Below are 19,195 nucleotides of genomic sequence, written 5' to 3' on the forward strand. Positions count from 1 at the left end.
AAAATACAAACTTCTGCAAGCGACACTCGTGCAAATAAACCCAGTTACACTCAAAACACACAAAAGACTCAAAACGACGGGAGGAGAAAGCTGAGAGATTGCAGCCATGTAGGAGAACAGGATCTCTGGCAGGTAAATGAGTTCAGACAGAAATGAATATAAAGACCATTCAATCTTTAGATGGTTGTGGCACATTACTAAAAGACTCGATCCATTCACACGTCCTGCATCCACAAACCACACAGAGAATTGATCACATACATATTAAACTTACATAACATTTTGAATAGATATATATATATATAAAATATTAAAAAAATAATTATATTTATAATTAAAATTATTAACCGTTTTTAAGAGACAAAAATCTAAACAAAGTTAAAACACGGCTGATGCGTTGAATCAGTCAAGATTCAGAATTCACCAGGCAGTTATTTACCTACAGAGGACTTAAACTCTTTTCAGTAAGACCGTGTTGTGTGAATCAACTGCATTAAAACCTCAGAAACATTTCCTGAACACAATCTGTGGACCAAACTCTTCATATTCATCAGAGCTGATCCAGGCGCTGGAGAACTCGGGCAGATTGGCCAACACGGCTCCTCCACACCACACAGAGAAGTCTCGATCGCTCGGACTCGTGACGCTTACAGACTCCATCAGATCTGCTGGAACCATGTGTCTGATCTCCATCTGCAGACGCTCGGGGAGTCCGGCCAACAGCGTGTTACCACCTCACAAGAGACACAAACTCAGACATGTGCACCCATAGACACAAGCTATTAACCCTTTAACAGAACTAACAATCGGAAGAAATTAAGAGATTATTTGCAAAAACAGAAGACAGTTTATCAACTTTCATAAATCATGTTATTCATGGTGTTACGGTGTTTGTTTTTTAAAGAATAAAACTATACAGCTAACGTTCACAATGAGTTCGTCAAAAGCCCCTCGTGGATAAACAGCATGTTCACAATAACAGCACGGACGGATTTAATCAACTGTTATTGTGAATATGGGCAGTAAAAAGCATCAACACTACACTCATATGAACACCAAAACCCTTCATACATCCACAGCAGACTCGTTTGATTCATACCTGACAGAACCATGTTTCCCAGAAAACTCCTCCGCAGGTCAATGTCCGACTGGAGAATGGATTTAAAAACGCTCTCATGCATCCCATAATGATCTCGTCCAATCAGCTCTGGCTTGAACAGGACCTCTGGTGCCCTGTGTATGACAAGTGATAGAAAGAGACATTTGTCATCTCGGTTTCACTTCACCTGCATATTCAGCAGCGTTTTCATTACAAAATCCAAATCTGAAGAGAATTAAAAGATGCGTCTCCTAATGTTTTCAATCGGTGTCATTTCATTGACATCGAAATATTCTCGCTGTACTCCGATAGCTCTCGTTCACAGGTCTGTTCTTCTCTCTTCACTTAGACCTCATTACCATTTTGATTTCTGTGAAGACAAGCCAAGACTCCCGTACAGATCAGTAAGATGTCTGCTAAAGATCTGGAAAACATCTGCTGTGTTCAAACGACCAGCCGTTCTAGATCACAAACATCTTCTAGACGTCCATTTGACATCTCCGAGACGTATTGCAGATGAGCCAACAATGCAGACATCAGATATTCACACATATATCTGGCAGATGTCTAGTTGAAGATTGTCTAATCGAGACGGTTTCATCACCTGAAGCGTTCTGTGCCGAGCGAGACGATCCGTCCATCAGGTAGCGTGTATTGGACCTCCGAGGATGCCGTACCTCGGCCTCTAATCTCAGATTCATAATCCAGTGCCACACAACAACATTTCTCTTTCATCTCCCGCACGATCTCCAGCTCTGCAGACGTCTGCATACGGACACCCTGTTCCAGGAGAAGCTATAACACACACACACTTCAGTCTGAAACATGGACATTTAGACCACGCCTCATGTATTATAAAACAGTGTGACTGCGTGGCAAACAAACACAGATTTTTAGAAGATTGCTTTTGTGGTGCGTGTGTGATGTCCTCACCTTCTGCAGCTGCAGCGTGACGTCGGCTCCGGCCAGATTGAAGCGCTGGACAGCGTGAGGCAGACAGTAACCATCAAACACTGGAACACTGTGACTGACACCATCACCAGAGTCCAGAACCACACCTGAACACACATCAAAATCAGCACTACACTAAACTAATATTTACATATGAATTTATTAATAAACATTTACTTCAACATTAGTAATCCAGTATTCAAACAGACTACAGTACAATTAATCTTGTTTTATGAAAGAAAATATAGGAAACAAATTTAAAACAAAAAATGTATTGAAGTATAGTCAAGCTAAATACGAAGTTTATTTTCACCACATTGTAGAATTTTTGCTCATTTTAAACAAACGTCATTATATTTTCCTTCATTGTACAAAACGGAATATCTTCGGTCACTTTCCTTGTAGAGTAAATTAATCTTGTTTACTTGTACAAATAAAAGCAAGATACAAGAAATATTTGGTAAGAAAGTGTTTTTTGTGGTGTAGGATCTCCATCATACGTCAACTTTGAACTCCGAACTAAAAACCACTGTTCATGTGAGAAGCAAACGATCATCTTTCAACTTCACTGCTAATACAGAACATGAATCTTCCTACAAGTACACCTATCAAACTGAAAAGCCCTTGATATTTTGTCCGTAAAAAGCCACATCTTAAGAAATCTTTTATATTATTTAGAAAACTCTGTCTGGTTTAATTTTCTCATATGTATTTATTAAAGACGACGGATTAAATACTGCATATGTCTGTGACCATCTGAACGACCCAATAATCATTTGAGCGGTGAACCTGGGAGATAAACCATCATGAAAAATATTCCAGACGCGTCTGACCTGTGGTTCGTCCTGAGGCGTAAAGCGCCAGAACGGCTTGCATGGCCACAAACGTGAGCGGGACGTTAAAGGTTTCAAACATCAGTTCTATCATCCGCTGACGGTTCTCCAGAGGATTCCTGGCCGCCTCAGTCAACATCACTGGATGATCCAGAGGATCCACAGACAGCTGCTGGAACGCATGATGCCAGATCTACAAACAAACCAAAAAATCTGTTTACACCTTCCTCTGTCCAGATCATCAAACCAACACACAGAACCATCACTCTGGAGCAGCTCACAGAATAAGGTCAACTTAGATTTCATGTGGACTTTAAAACTCTTCTTCGTTAATTAAAGAGGAGATCAACGACAACTCACCATCTCCATCTCATCCCAGTTGCGTACGATGCCATTTCTTATGGGATGTTTGAGGGTCAGAACTCCTCTCATGTGCTGAGCATCATGTCCGACGTACACATCTGTGTCCACACCTCCACTCATCACCTCCTGCGATAAAAAAAAAAACAGCATCAAACTAGTCATGTGACACAGACTGTACGGAGGTGAAAGGTCAAACCTCATATTTTGGATGACCAATAACAGTAGGGAACACAATAGTGGGAAGGTCCTGGTCTGCAAATCCTGCCTTCATCAAACCAGACCCCGTGTCCAGCACGATGGGCGTCTTATATTCCAGCTGATAAAGAGACGTGTAAAAACATTCTTAAAGACTTGTACATCAATTCCTCCTGGTCAACACAAACTCAATGAGTTAAAGGGTTCCTGACTTTCGCGATTCATCTTCTAAGAAAATATCCTGAGTTTACAACAAAAACAGTCTCAGATGTTAGTAGGCTACTTGTATTTTAACAAATCACCAGCTTGAATAAAACGATGCTTCCATGAAGGATCCATGCACAAGCATCATCTGTTCTCATCAAACCCGCCTCGCGCAAGCATTGGAACCATTAAAGTTGAATGTAGAAATCTCTAGTCCTCACCGGTCTATTAGACGTGTTCGGCAGCGATCCAAACACAGCTCTCGTGGAGCCACCTCCATCATAAACTCCATGTTCATTCCGCTCACGGCCCGACATCGGCCCCGTCGACTCACACTCTGCTTTAACACTTTCCTCCCGCTGCGGTTCTGCAGTGTTCGGTAGGGCTGAAGAGATGTTCTGTTGGGTTTCAGAATGTCCGTCGTGTCGGTATGATTGGACGAGATTGTTGTTGTTATTGTTATGCATGTGAAGTCCTCGTAGACATCTTGTGATCTGGCCGGGAGTTCGGATGAGGTCGATCGACTCCGAGATGGATTCAGAATGCATTTGCTGTAGTCCATCATAAAAGACACGTCTTGGTACAGGTACCGGAGCACCACCAGGATCAAAAGCACAGTTCTCCGGATCGGTCTGCTGCGTCTCCGCCAGACAGCAAGATATTTCATCCACCGGAGGATTTGATGACCGATCCGGGTGGACCGAAGCTGGCGAGTCTGTGCCGGAAGATCGCGACAAATCGCTCGTATCGGACTCCTCATGACAAGACCGGACATCTTGATTAATTTCAGACTGAGATGAAGAATCTGGAGAAGGAGAACTCAAAGTTGACTGAGATTTGTTTGTGACTTGTGTACACGCCGGTTTTGCCTCCTGAGGTGTTGGATTGGTGTTCATCTCTGTGAGACGAGATGTGTCGGTGTGTTGAAGTTTCTCTTCGGTGTCTGAACTCCACAGATCTTTGGTCATAGAGTTATTCTCCATGATGGAACACCTCACAACTCTCTTCTTTACTCGCGCTCTTCTCAGACTTTCCATATTCTCAACATCCAGCCTCTCGTCCTCCAGGTGTGCCAGAAACATCCGGCGCTCTCTGCAGGAGCTACGTGTCGTGACGTGAGGCAGAGCTAAAGGTTCGGACTCGCCAAGACGCAAGGCTTCTAGTTTTAACCTCTCCTCCAGGATTTGCTCCTCGAGAACTTCAAGATCTTGAAGGACGTCACTTCTGTCCACTTTCTGTCGTACATTCACACACGCAAGGCTTTCTGTGACTGATCCGCGTGAACCTGAGCGCTTTTCACAAATCTCACTGGTTTCAGTGTCAGAATCAGATGATGGGATTTGACTGCGAGGACTGACGGGAAGAGAAGAGATTTCATAGTCTAACCCAATCACGCCAGACTGAACCAGATCTTGAGGTGACACCTGTAAATAAAGACATTGGCATGAGATGGTTTTCGGTTTAGTCATGAGTGTCTTTACGTAGCATGGGTGAATATGACCGACCCTAAGAAAAAGAGTCTGAAGGATTGACATTCAGTGAAGATGATCTTGTGTGAACTATGACGACGTGTCATCAGTTTTAACATCAGATTGATGAATCTTCAATTTGTTCGCATGCGTGAAGGCAGTCTTACCTCACCGTGCTGATCTTTATTCCATACAGGACCATGTTTGATCACATCTTCAGCTTCTAACAGCTCATCGAGCATCACTTCCTGTGCAAGCACATTCTCTTCCTCCTGAACATGACATACATGAGTGTTTTATTCCCAGACGAATTTCAAATCCACAGTATTGTTTGCAAATGTAATGTGTATGACTGTAAACACCAGAGAGAGAGCAGACTAGATTAAAGCCACCAGAATTAAAATCTGCCGCATTACAACTAGCAAGAGATCCTGTCATATCTATCATAATCAAACAATTTACATGTACGCATTTGGCAGACGCTTTTATCCAAAGCGACTAACATTGCATTATCCTATACATTTGTTTCCAAGTAAGTGCAATCCCCTGGGATCCAACCCATGACCTTGGTGTTGTTAGTGCACCACGCGCTTAACACTGCTACAGGAATGCTACCAAACAACGTAATGCTATAGATCATTGGGATTGTGTTGTCACATTAATCTGAGACGGCATGCCAGGGAGTAAATCAACACTCACCTGCAGGATCTCAGCTGCTCGCTCTAAAGTCTTCTCCACCTCCTGAAGCTCTTCTTGTTCTCTCTGAACCCACTCACACAGAGAAGCGTCCAACCTGTCCCAAAACATCACAAACACTCACATGGATGTCACACTGATTTTGAAGTGAATTCTGCTTTATAGTGCAAAGTAGGATGTGACATGTATGGCTAACTGACCGTTCATAGGAATCATGTCTGAGGTTGTGAAGATCAAACGTGTCCCAGAGAAGAGAGGCTTCGGCGTCCACAGTATTTTCTTCAGGATCAGTGATGGTACTGCACAAAACATTGATGACGGGATTCAGTTCAGAGTCCTCAAAGCAATCCTCCCTCTCGGGAGGTTTCTCACAAACACACCGCCGCGGGTCACGTGTCCGAGAAGTTTGTTCTGCATCATGAGTGTTTGAGAAGCCGGGGCTCTTGATAATCCTCTGCTGGTTGGAAGAAATTGGCGTGATGGTAACCGTATAAGAGCTCTCCAGATCATCTATAGGCAGACTGAGCCAGGGGTTCTTGGGTAGCGTGGCCGATCGCCTCACCTTGATCTCCAGGTTCACAGAGTCCGGTGTTATTGTGGGAACAATCTGAATACTGGCCTGAGGGGCGTCTCTCCTCAAACTACACTCTGGATCTTCAAGCAGGTCTTCGGAGTCGGACACGCTTGTGACGTTCTCCTCGTGAATTTGAGCATAAACCGGTTTGGTGTCCCCGTTGGCTGGAAATTTAAAGAGCCCCTCCCTTCGGCTCCTGGTGTCCACGTGACTGCTTCCCGCTCCATCGAAACCAGAGTCGAACGAGCTGAGAGAGGGAGGTTTACCGGCACCAGGAGCGCCGCTGGGTGACACCTGATGGTCACAATCTCCAACCAAAGGCCACTTGGCCAAATCAAACAAACTCTCACGTTGAGAAAGTAAAGGTCTGTGTGGGACGGCGTTGGATATGAAGCTGTCATCTCTCAGACCACTCTTATTCTGATCAGACATGAGGTACTCGTACTGCCACTGAAGCGCAATCTGAAGGTCATGAAGAGGTACAGACGCGGGCGATGTCAACAGTCTTCTTAAAGTCATGCATCTGTGGATGGGAACGTAATATATATTATTGATTATAGAACAGCAAGTTTCATATCAAACAAGTTTTACATGACGATCTTCAACTTCTAGCACATGTTAAGCCCAATGTAGCACAGTTCTATCTTTGAGGAACAGTGTTTCAGATGTTCATCACACGAGTGATGGGGTCATATTCTATACTCAATTTTGGACCATTCTGATAAATTGTTCAAAAGATGTCGGATAAATCTTAGTATTAAAAACATGTTTAAAATAACCAATGACTACATTTAAAACATTTCTGTTTATTGGCCTAACGATTATTGCAAAAACTGAATTCTGTGGCAACATTTCAATTGTATGTTTAGTTTAAGCTTATTTTTTGTTTATCATCATGTTAGTGCCTTATAACAATTTATCTATCACATATATGATCAAACACAATTTTAGATGTTCATTTTAAATTGAAAAAGCTTTAAAGTTAAAACACGCATATATAATGCACTCAAGGCAAGCTGACAACCGAACATTACTGTAAATGTATAACATTAAATTACTAAAATATTTAAGAGTTTGGCATATAAAACTTTGTAGGCCAGTTTTAAAAGTGCTTATCTTGTCCTTAGCACATAATATAATATATTAATATAGATTATATTCACAGCCTCTGGGTATTCCCAAATCGATATAGTTTAGTTCAATTACAATGAGATTAGAATCTGGGAATGGATTCTCTGGATGAGCACCTGTGAGACAGCAGTTTGCCGGTGTGTTTTAGGTACGGGTCACTCATAACGTCAGTGAGACGAGCAAGCTTCACCAACTCGTGCACTTCAGGACAAGAACTCCTCCCGAGAAACGTCTCCACTCCTCGTCTCCACATGAGTCCGTCCGGAGTAAAGCTGCGCTCACACAGAACCTCACGTCTCCGTGACAGATCTGACAGGAAGGTTTCACACAGCACCTGCTTGTACCAGTCTTTACACTATTACAAAAATAAACCACGTCAAGGGTTACGGTTTAAAGTCATGCAACGCCACAAATAATGTCATGATTTCGTGACCAGATGAAAAGCACATACTCGGTTTAAGGTGTAATGGAAGTCGGACACGTTTCTAAGTGTTTGGTTAAGATGTTGAACAGAAGAACGGAGGCTCTCCTTCATTCGGTGCAGATCGTCGACCCACGGCTCTCTGACATCTGTTGACTGAACGCTCTCTGATAACGTGTGGAGAACATCCTCAGCACGACGAACAAGAGCCTGTTCACATAAGACGTTTCATCAGATGGCACACTACATCTGGCAGACGTCTGTATTACATCTGCAATAAGTGTCGGAGACGTCAGATGTCGTATATAGACATCTGTAAGATCCTTGTGATTTAGAAAAGATGTAAAACTCCAAGATGTTTTCCAGATCTTTAGCAGACGTCTAACAGATGTTTGTGTGCTAGCTGAGACATTAGTCATCTATCGATGTGTCCTAACCAAACACAAAGACCTAAAGCATCACTGTCCATGGAGTACAACTTCATTTTGTACAGATGTTTCACGTCTATTGAACTGATATCTGTGCAGCGGTTTCCTCAAAGCCGAAGACCCGTTACGTACCATTGCATGCATGTATATTAAAGACTCAAACTGCAGCCGGACACTTTCAGCTCCGTGAACATCTTCAGCCGGTTGAATCCTGTACGGCTGAACCTTCTCTCTGTGGAACACAACTATCTGCTCCTGAATCTGAAATCACAACACAAGGTCAAATCAACTTCACATCGCAGCGGGGTGAACGTGTGTAACGCTCTTATTGTTCTAACCTGTTGAGCTTCTCTTTGCAGGTGGGCGACCTGCAGCTGGAGGCGGGGCTTGGAGAAGGCCTGTTGCCACAGCAACTCCACTTTCTCCACCGCTGCACTTAACCTGAGACCGAGAGAGAGAGATGGCAAGTCTGTATAAATGTCAATGAGAACATGTTGCAAGTGTGCTCTGGTTGTACAAACCGGTTGTAGTTCTGGAGCATTTCCAACGCGGTGTGAGAGAAGAGACTTGTTCCGGCCATCGCAAGAAAACAGGGCTCATTCTCAGGGAAACGCAGTTTCTCCAATAAACGCTCACAGCGCTTAAGCAAGTCATCCAAACCAAGATCTCTAAAACACAAACGTGTGTTTAAGAGGATCTTCTAATGAAAATCAATGTTTATATCACGGTCCAACAGAAACCTGTGTGTAGCTCTTAAAGCTGTGGACGATCTATTGACAGTCATGTATATTATATTGCATTTCTGTGTTGAGGTGTATAACGTTCTTAAATGAGCTGTAACTGGTCAAAAACCTCCAAACTTTGACCAAATCTTACTGACACAGAACTGTTTGACCACATAAACACTCCAATAACTTTCATAAGTGTTTATTTAAAAAACAGTGGTTATCGGTTTCATTCACACAGTGGTTTTGGCCACATATAGTTGCCATGCAGACAGAAATGAGATGCTAACGTCAAACATCCCAGAATACCGTTCAAAGTTCCAGTGTTTTTAGCGAATACCATCATGCCTTCAAATGAAAGGAGCAGAAACAGAAATACCTCCGGAGCTGCAGGAATCGAGCTTCATTCACAGAGCAAAAGTCTCGGAGCTGCTCAAAGCCTGTGGGGACCGGCAGCTTAGCAAGCGCCTGCAGTGTCGAGATACAGGACGGCAGTCGGTTCACCACACACACAAACTCCTGCACAAACCCGTCGATCTCCTGCACGACAACATGAACACGGCTCACCAGATCCAGAACTACTGAACACCAGCAGTCATGTGGTAGTAAATCTGAATGAGTCTTTCTTCAGTGGAACACAAAAGATGATATTCTGAGATGTCTCACCGAGCTAGTTTTTTTTAAAACATTTCCAATAAAAAGCCCTAAAAGGTTTTACACTCGCTTGTGATGGTTTTATATTTTTTGCAAAAGGGAGAAGGGAACGCACTTGCCAAATAAATTCTGACGTAGAGAACATTAAAGCCAAGAAACAAAGCGGATGTTACCGTTCATGGTGTCTTTGATCTTGTGTATTTACTGTTGGTTACCAGTATACCACAGTGATCCGCTCCAGGAACTTTATGGAAACGTACCAATTTGTATTTGTCTTTCCTCCTGACATTGCAAACTTTGAAAAGATTTGCATGACATTTAGATGGAAACCCGGCTAGCGGTTTTGTGCAAGTGCAAGTCATTGCGGTTCAGTCAGTGTTGTTTGTTCATCAACGATCTTCCAAATATCTTTTGTGTTCTGAAGAAAAACTCATACAGGTTTGACATGAGGATATAAACGATGGATGCATTTTAATTTTTGTCTGTACTGTCTCTTTAAGAGCTGAAAACCCTGAGCATTCACATGACAAAGAGCGAGAGAAGCAGAAGAGAGAGAGCGTGCGATCCTTTCACTTGCTAATGATCTCACAATAGAGACGCGCTCATTAAAAGCCTCATCATACATGCACATATTAAACACATCAACAGACAGAACCTTCACTTCAGCGTGACATCCTCAACATCTCTCTCCGTCCTAAAGTGAGGAGAACAGTAACCGACTCCAGGCCTCGTATACAACTCTTGTGTACAGAGATATCCAACATTTACATGGATATACATTTGGAACTACACTTTCTCCAAAGGTACACATAACCGTAAAAAACCTGAATTTGGGAATGAAGCATTTCTCTTTAAAGGTTACGGTTTAAATTTTTCATCTTGGGAAACATCAGAACTGCACAGCGTGTCCTCATTTAGAGAACAGTGTGAGGAAGGGACATATCATGTGATTGAAGAAAAAGACAAGAGTAAAATGAAGGTCTACAAAAACACACACACACCTTAATGAAGTGAACCCAGCTGTCATGGCAGTACATCAGGTATCCTCCTAAACTACATGTTAACTGACTCCTGTCGATGAAGTTGGAAAGTTCACAAACATCCTTGAGGAAAACCCGCTGTTCACATGCAAAACAAAGTTAACAAAAATACATTAAACCATAACAAACATATTGCTGTCCTTGCAAAACATCACGTGTCCAAGTTCACTGTTCTTCAGGAAAAACGCTGCATTTAAGGGATTAAAAGTGTAGATAGAAACCAAACGACAAACAAAGAGTGACTAACGAATGATTTTTGACAAACAATAAACATGAAATATGAGAATGACGGAAGCGATATGGAACCATTACGTAGTAACAGATTTATGAAACATTCAAATGAAAGAAAATTGTTCGTTTTTAAAAGTCCATTATCATAACTTCTAAATCAGATAATGTTTTCAGTCCATGTTTACAAAATGTACATTCTTATCCCTTCAATGTCTCTTGAAAAATCTGACATGTTGTCAGTTTGATTGTTTCAGTTTTCAATCTCAAAGTAAACGTTTCATTTATAACAGGATTCTTCAGACGAGCTTATAAAAATATCACTCATGGTGTACATAAGCCTTTGAAAGGACCCAACATTTTATTCTGCCATTTAGTCACTCAAAAGTTGTTCCAAAGCTGTATACACTGAATGTGGGCGAGCAAAAGTTCTGGGACACCGTTGACTGCCATAGTAGTTTTCATTAGATTGTAGTCAATGATGCTCTAGAACGGTTTCGTGTCCCACATTTCTTGCAAACATCTTTGTGTTCAGCATAACAACACTGTAAACAAGTTCAAAACATCACTTTACAGTAAATGACAAAGTTCCTATAAAGGGATAGTTCACCCCAAAAGGAACAGTTCACCTAAAACATAATTCAGTCATTTACTCGCCCTCGAGTTACAAATCTGTATAAATGTGTTTGTTCTGATGAACAGAGGAAGATTTGGAAGAATGCTTATAACCAGACAGATCTTGACTCCCACAGTAGGAAAAATACTTCGTTCTGTTGAACAGAAGACACTTTGCAGAATGTAGGACACCAAACAGTTCTGAGGCACTTTTGAATTGAGTCAAAGTCTGTTATAAGCATTCTTTCAAATATATTTCTCTGTGTTAGTCAGATTTGGAACAACTCAAAGGCGAGTATCAATTTACATTTCTGGATGAAAATGATCATGTTTGTTGAGCAGGTGACTAACACGGATACACCAAGAGCTCCTCGTGAACTCACTTTAAAGAGAACGGGTCGCTTCTGTTTGGAGCTCTGTGTCAGAAGTTTCCCCAGCTGCTTCTGAACAGATTTCTTCTTTGGTTGAACAAAATACACAGAATGAAAGATCCTCCTGTGGAACTACACAACACGAAGCATCAGCTGTCTGAACATGACAAAACAAGTAATGCAAAAACACATCGAACTCAAGTGTACGGCTTCTAAATATTCCATGTCCATTTCAAGAACAACATCCCGCCGGAGCGCCATTATTAGATAACATCAGTCCTGTGACCGACGGCAGGCATGTGATCTTCTGCTCGCTCTTCTACGCGTCACAAGAAAAACACTGAAGCCTTTCACCTCAAAACCAACACCACGGCCAAGTTCATTCCTGCTTAACAGACATCATGAACTTCTCTCAGGAATGTGTGTCAGCTGTGTATTCTGACGGACACATTTTATTTATTATGTGTAAAAGAATCGAAATGATAACTTTAATAGTAAAGACAGTTGGTCACAGAGAAACCGCTCTCAGGGCGAGTTAATACCTCCAATCTCAGGAGGGTCTCCGTGATAAACTTCACCACAGTGCCATCCGCTTGTCTCAGATCAGCAACCACAGACAGCAGACCATCTTCTCCTTTCTTACTGTACAAACACAAAATAAAGGTACAACAAATCTCGCTCTCGCTCTCGCTCTCATTGTATTTGGTTGAAGGGTGTTGTGCGTTTCATACTTGTGCAGACGCTGACAGTAAAGTATAAACTGCGACACCTCCTCTCCGCTGATCTCCTCAGACAGTTTGCATTGAGTCTCCGCCGGAAACGTGACCAGAGGACATCCGTGCTGATCGAACGCACCTGTTCACATTCACACGCTTCATAAAAACACAATAGGGCAGTCGTGACACATCTGTCAGCATCATAGCGAGGAAGATGTTTACCGGGGAATATGACAGCTCCAGACTTCAACACGTGATCCGCAGGAAGGGCAGGGGACGGGGAAGACCACCGGACCTCTGAAACAAGAGACAAATGACTTTAATCATGGACGCCTGGGGCATTATTCACATATGTGAAGCATCTTGAAATTAACCACAAAAAGATCATAACATATGTTTGTATTCTGTAAGGTTGAAAACCTTTGTTAAACAAAAAATTTCATTTTTGTTTAAAATCACATTTGAATTTCACAGAACCTGTTACAAAACCTGGATGCAGGGAGTCTTAAGATTTCATAGCTAGCAAGTATAAAGTTATATAGCAAATACAGTTTTTAAACATGTAGACTTAAAGTATTTTGTTAACAATTAAATTTAAAGAGACGCGTCACCCAACCCCATTCCTGCGGTGTTACAACACCATTGTGTCGTAAGTGAAGTCAAAATACATCCCAGATAGCATACATACATCTGACTCACGTCTACATCTGCAACACATCTCAGAGACGTCTGCTGTCAGACCTCATATAGACCTCTAGAAGACGTTTGTAAGATGTTTATGATTTAGAATGGATGTAAAACACCTCGAAGACGTTTAGCAGATCTTTTTACTCAGCAGATGTTTCCAGATCTTTACCAGACGTATTACAGACGAGCAAATTATGTCTAGCAGATGTAAATGCAGACGTCAAATAGACGTAAGCCAGATGGATTGTGGTATCTGGGATTGTATATTAAGTAAATGTTCTTATGAAGTAGTAAGTAGTCACTTATTCTTTATATGTTTCCATACTACAAAAAGTGATTAATGTTCTAATGTGCAGAAATTAGATTCTTGGTCCCTTTAAACATTGTAGAACTGGACACCAGTGGTCTTATTTTTTCCTTATCAAATGTAAAACCAATTTCATTCATTAAAAGTGTTTTTTTATTTAACCGTGAAGTTTGCACAATAACATATAGAAGAATGACCCGCGTCTATTCCTCTCGTGCGGCTGCACGCGCACACAAACACTCACTCCGCACTGAGATGATTAAAGCATCACATCAACACAATTATATATTATTATTATTACTTATGAGCACTACTCACGTGACATATGACAAACAAGTAACTGATCGCGTTGGTTTGTTTACCTGCGCTGCTCATGTTCATCTAAACTCTGAAGATTAAAGATCCTCCAGGAACCTACAGCAGAAAGTTGCTGTGCAGCGGGAGAGCAGCGGGTGTTTCCGCCATGTTGACCCGAACCCGGTGAGCATCTCACGGCTGAACGATCCCGATGAGCCGCAGCCGGTGCAGCGTATTTATAACCTGTGGCAGACGGGCGGGGCTACGCGCCAAACTCCGCCCACTCACAGCCGTCTTCCAAAGACTTGATTGGTTGCATAAACGTTACAATTCTATGGATGACCACAGTTTATACACAGTTACACACAATATATATATATATAGACCACTTTGCAACAGTAAACATGTATAATTAAATATTAAAGATATGTATTTAACTTTCTTTTGTGGTTACAAATGTTCTGTTGGATGTATCCTTTTGTTCATGCAGGTTTAAACCCTGAAACAGGAAGTTCTTCTGGATCAGCGTTGTTTATTATAATCATATTATTATATTTTTGTTATTAATATTTCATCTTTTTTGCCACCTGAACTTAACATTCGTTTATACTTTATATTACTTGTCAAAACACAATTTACAATGGCATCATGTTAAAAGCACCAGAACAGGTCAAGCTGCTCTTCACACACTTCTGGCCACGATTCCTTCTTCCAGCAGAATGTTGAGGGTTTTTCTGAATGATGTCAAACAGTCTGTCACAGCCAGACAGCCGCATGCTTCATCTGGTCTTTGTTGAACATTGTGATGTCACTGATATGGATCCGAATCTCAATATCTGATCACAGCAAACGTCTTTGTGTTTGAAGATCAGACGTCTGTTTATCTGTAATATTAGCAGACTTGTGGTTCCGGCTGAAGTAAAGCATCTCAAATAAAATTAATCATTTTAACATTGACTTAATTAAAAGCGAGACCGATTTACTTTGTTTTCTTTAATGTGAAATAAAAAGTTCTAGTCTATGCAGTATATTCTTGACTGATCCGGTCAATCATTCCCAAGAGAATACTGAATAAGCAGCCGTCTACATTTGTCTTACAACAATTCTTCCGGTATCTCTCCTTCACACGACAGCTCATATGATTCATTTGTGTGAGAGCTGGAGACGAATCTCACAACCAAAGTTGTTTACTGTTATTTTTTTCATAAAACTGGATGTGGAGATAAACTCATGATACCAACAATAAACCGGCCCTTTACATGTTTTTACCTTTACTGTCAGCTGGATTGACAAACAAACTGTAAAATAAAAATAAATTCCCAGTAAAGATACTGGATATGAGGATATATAATAAATTGTTCCCCCCTAAACTGTAAAAAACGTTTTCCCCTGTCCATTTTGTGCTGTAAAATAATCTTGTGGTTTCTATATGCCTTGACATTGTGACTGTGAATCTCGTCCATCTCTAGTCAATGTTAAATACCTTTGTTATGTTAATATTGATCAAACACGCAGCATTCATTTTTAGTCACTGTCATCAAAACGGTTATCAAAGTTTACATTGGGAAATCCTGACACTTATAACTGTCATGTGTCTTGTTGTTCAATGAGGACTTCTGATGGTGCTGATGTTGTCATAATCATTTACTTCTTCAATTTAAGATTTTGATCAAGTGACGGGCTTGCGCAGGAAATCTGTGCTGTGGTGCTGTTTGTACAAATAGTTTTGAGTGAGAGGCACTTGCTTTGTGGTGTTAAGGATTTAAAAATAGCACCAAAGCGGCTATAAATACAGCAACATATACATTAGACACAATTTAGACTCTCCAGGCCATATAAGTACCATGACATTTCTTGTTCATTCTGTGTTTCTTGATGTATTACACATAACAAGAACGTTACAGGGCCAACAAAATATTCACCTACAAATGTCATTGTACAAATAACAGTCAGATAATTCACGTCAGTTATAACATGAGTCTTACAGCTATGGGACCTCAACATTTCAGCAACCTGCTCGGTTTAAACAATAAATATTGTCTATAATATCTGATATTGTCAAGCTGCTGGTCGAACTATTTCATTCTGACAAAATGTGATGATTATAAATGACAGAAATGCAAATGTTGTTTGATATAACAGGAGTGTCAGCAGTGGTTTAGTCTCCATCAGACCCATTTGGAGGTTTTCTTCCTCATGTAAGTCTGTCCATCACTGTCTGTGGCCTCATAGAGCTGCTCGTCTGCGTCTCTGATGGCGTGAAGATAACCCAGATACCCGACACACAGACTGATGGTCACCAGCCCGAAAAACATCACCGGCTTATTCTGGAACACACACACACACACACACACACACACAGACACACACACACGCAGACACGCACAGACACACACACATGCAGACACGCAGACACGCACACATGCAGACACGCAGACACACACACACACACACGCACACACACGCAGACACACGCAGACACAGACACGCAGACACACGCAGACACAGACACGCACACACGCAGACACGCACACACGCAGACACACACACACACGCAGACACACACGCAGACACACACACACGCAGACACACACGCAGACACACACACACGCAGACACACACACACACGCAGACACACACACACACACACACACACACAGACACACACACACACACACAGACACACACACACACGCAGACACACACACACACGCAGACACACACACACACGCAGACACACACACAGACGCAGACACACACACAGACGCAGACACACGCAAACACACACACACACGCAGACACACACACACACGCAGACACACACACACACAGACACACACACACACAGACACACACACGCACACAGACACAGACACAGACACGCACACACACGCACACACACGCACACACACACACACACACACGCACACACAGACACACACACAGACACACACGCACACACAGACACACACGCACAGGCACAGACACACACACACACACACACACACACACACACACACACACACACACACACACACACACACACAGACACACACACACAGACACACACAGACACGCGCACACAGGCACACACACGCACACACACACACAGACACACACACACACACAGGCACACACGCACACACACAGACACAGACACACACACACACACACACACACACAGACACAGACACACACACACACACACACACACGCACACAGACACACACACACAGACACACACAGACACGCGCACACAGGCACACACACGCACACAGACACACACAGACACACACACAGGGTTCAAGGTCAATAAATCACGTCAATCGTTGATGTCTTTACTAGAACGTGCAAAACAACCCCATCAAGAAAACTTGAGCTGTGCCTTCTCTCGCATTATAAAGCGACATAAGTGAAGTGCCTCACAGGTCTGATGAAGAGCTCCGGGTTGACAGCACGGAACAGTGAGGTGGTGTTAACTCCACGGAGCCCTGGAGTCTTATAACCCGCCTCCCGCTCACTGCCGCCCGGCTTCTGCGCGGCTCCCGTCCCGCTGCCATCCGCCGCTCGACACATCTCACCGCTGTTACTATTAAATCCTTCAAAAACACGAGTGTTATCGTCACAGGCAGGAGGACGACATTTTGAAAAGACAGACGACAGTTAATAAAGAGAAGTCGGCAGGGTGAAATGCCGTAGAGAAACATCACAGCGCCCTCTAGTGTTTCATCTTGTATTGCTGTGAGAATGAGAAAGAGAATGTCATTTTTGTACAAAAGGATTAATGTGTGGATTAACGTATTTTGTTCTTCTTAGTTTTAGTTGATATTTTCCATGTATATTGTTTTGTAGAGGATGTCTTTACATTTGTGTAATTATACATAAATAAATGAAAATATCAAAGGACGACATCAAAGCATCGCAAGAGGTATTTTTAAATGAGATAACATTAAACATAGAACATTGAAGCAATAAGGTAATACAGTAAAGAAAAAGCACAAAGACAAAATAAGTTGCAGAGGCAGCAGAAAAAAATATGACACTTCAGGAAGACAAAAAGGACAAATATTACAATACAGTTTTTATTGCCTTAGGATTAAAAAAGCTTTGAATTTGAATTCATCAGATAAAAAAATGTTGGAAGAATCTATGAATGAAGAAAAGAGAGGCTAATCCAGTTTGTTTGCTTACGTATGTGAAATGTTCCCATATTCTCTTTTGAATAGTCAAACTCGAAGCCGCAGATGCCACTTTGGCGACCTTTGACATTTTCTTAAGGTTCTTTAGATTATAAAAGGTTACGAAAGAGATGGTTCTTTGTTAAGCTCCTTTATTTTAAGAGTGTAGTAAGATATCAGGGACAATGTTTGATTGTCTCTCTGTCGGTAACAAGATAACTGCTGCTGATCTCATTAGTAATTCACACGTTATAAAAGCTGCATGTGCACCTACATAAGCGACATGTCACCTGTGGTGTTACACAAATGTACAGGTGCACACGCATACTGTATATCTGCAGCACGTCACATTAACATACCGTACATCAGTACTGATTGTGAAACAGAGAGCTATAGCCCTGTGAGGATGTAAGCGAAAGCTCCATTGCACACACATATGTAACAGTGTTTGTGCGGTTCTCACAGTTATACATACACAGGCCACATGTTCCACTGCACAGAATGCTTGTGAGGGTTTGAGTGGATGAGGGTGAGCTCTGGGGATTATATTCTGATCTGGCAACAAACAGAAGTTTGCTATTAACAGGACTTAAACATTTACTTAACAACATGGGAAGTCAACGTAAAGGATATATATTGTGATGTAAGGGGAATTTGTGTCTGTTTTCACTGTCAGAACTCACATTAAGACCTTCAGTAAACACTTTACACAAATTTACAGCAAAAATCAGTCAAATGTAAAGTGATTTACTGTCCCGAGTCTCATTTTTCCGTTTACAGTTTTGAACACCTATAGAGACCATGACCATGGAGACAATGTCGTACAGACCTGTGGAGGACACGAGTGTGTGTGTTTCTGGTGATTTTAACCGTGTTTACACTAATAACACTACAGAAGGAACTCTGATGACTCTGCAAACATGTCAGCTTTTCTATTTACCAGAAACACCGTACAGCAACAAAGCATCTGATTGGTCACATATCCTTCGCTTCGAGTTTCCATTAACATAAGA

General features: G+C 41.9%; 2 protein-coding genes across 2 annotated transcripts; both read right to left on the reverse strand.

The window, feature by feature from the left end:
- Window positions 1–501: 501 nt before the first annotated feature.
- On the reverse strand, window positions 502–3,992 carry LOC306904375 (uncharacterized protein; the record flags this gene model as incomplete). The annotated part of the gene is made up of 8 exons (XM_079474232.1): window positions 3,867–3,992; window positions 3,443–3,562; window positions 3,244–3,372; window positions 2,884–3,076; window positions 2,033–2,157; window positions 1,704–1,894; window positions 1,100–1,233; window positions 502–734 (listed from the first exon to the last, which is right to left on the reverse strand). The coding sequence occupies exons 1-8, from the start codon at window positions 3,960–3,962 to the stop codon at window positions 502–504; spliced, it is 1,221 nt and encodes a 406-aa protein (XP_079330358.1). The 5' UTR covers window positions 3,963–3,992.
- Window positions 3,993–14,586: 10,594 nt separating this feature from the next.
- On the reverse strand, window positions 14,587–17,678 carry smim8 (small integral membrane protein 8). The gene is made up of 2 exons (XM_079475043.1): window positions 17,431–17,678; window positions 14,587–16,331 (listed from the first exon to the last, which is right to left on the reverse strand). The coding sequence occupies exons 1-2, from the start codon at window positions 17,578–17,580 to the stop codon at window positions 16,173–16,175; spliced, it is 309 nt and encodes a 102-aa protein (XP_079331169.1). The 5' UTR covers window positions 17,581–17,678; the 3' UTR covers window positions 14,587–16,172.
- Window positions 17,679–19,195: the final 1,517 nt, after the last annotated feature.

This window comes from Barbatula barbatula (assembly GCF_947034865.1).
Source record: "Barbatula barbatula genome assembly, chromosome: 15".
Lineage (NCBI taxonomy): Eukaryota > Metazoa > Chordata > Actinopteri > Cypriniformes > Nemacheilidae > Barbatula > Barbatula barbatula.

Coding starts and splice junctions, on each gene's coding strand:
- smim8 (XM_079475043.1), bottom strand. CDS start 17,580: ATGTGTCGAGCGGCGGATGGCAGCGGGACGGGAGCCGCGCAGAAGCCG. Junction 16,332..17,430: donor CGGAGCTCTTCATCAGACCT/GTGAGGCACTTC, acceptor TGTGTGTTCCAG/AATAAGCCGGTGATGTTTTT.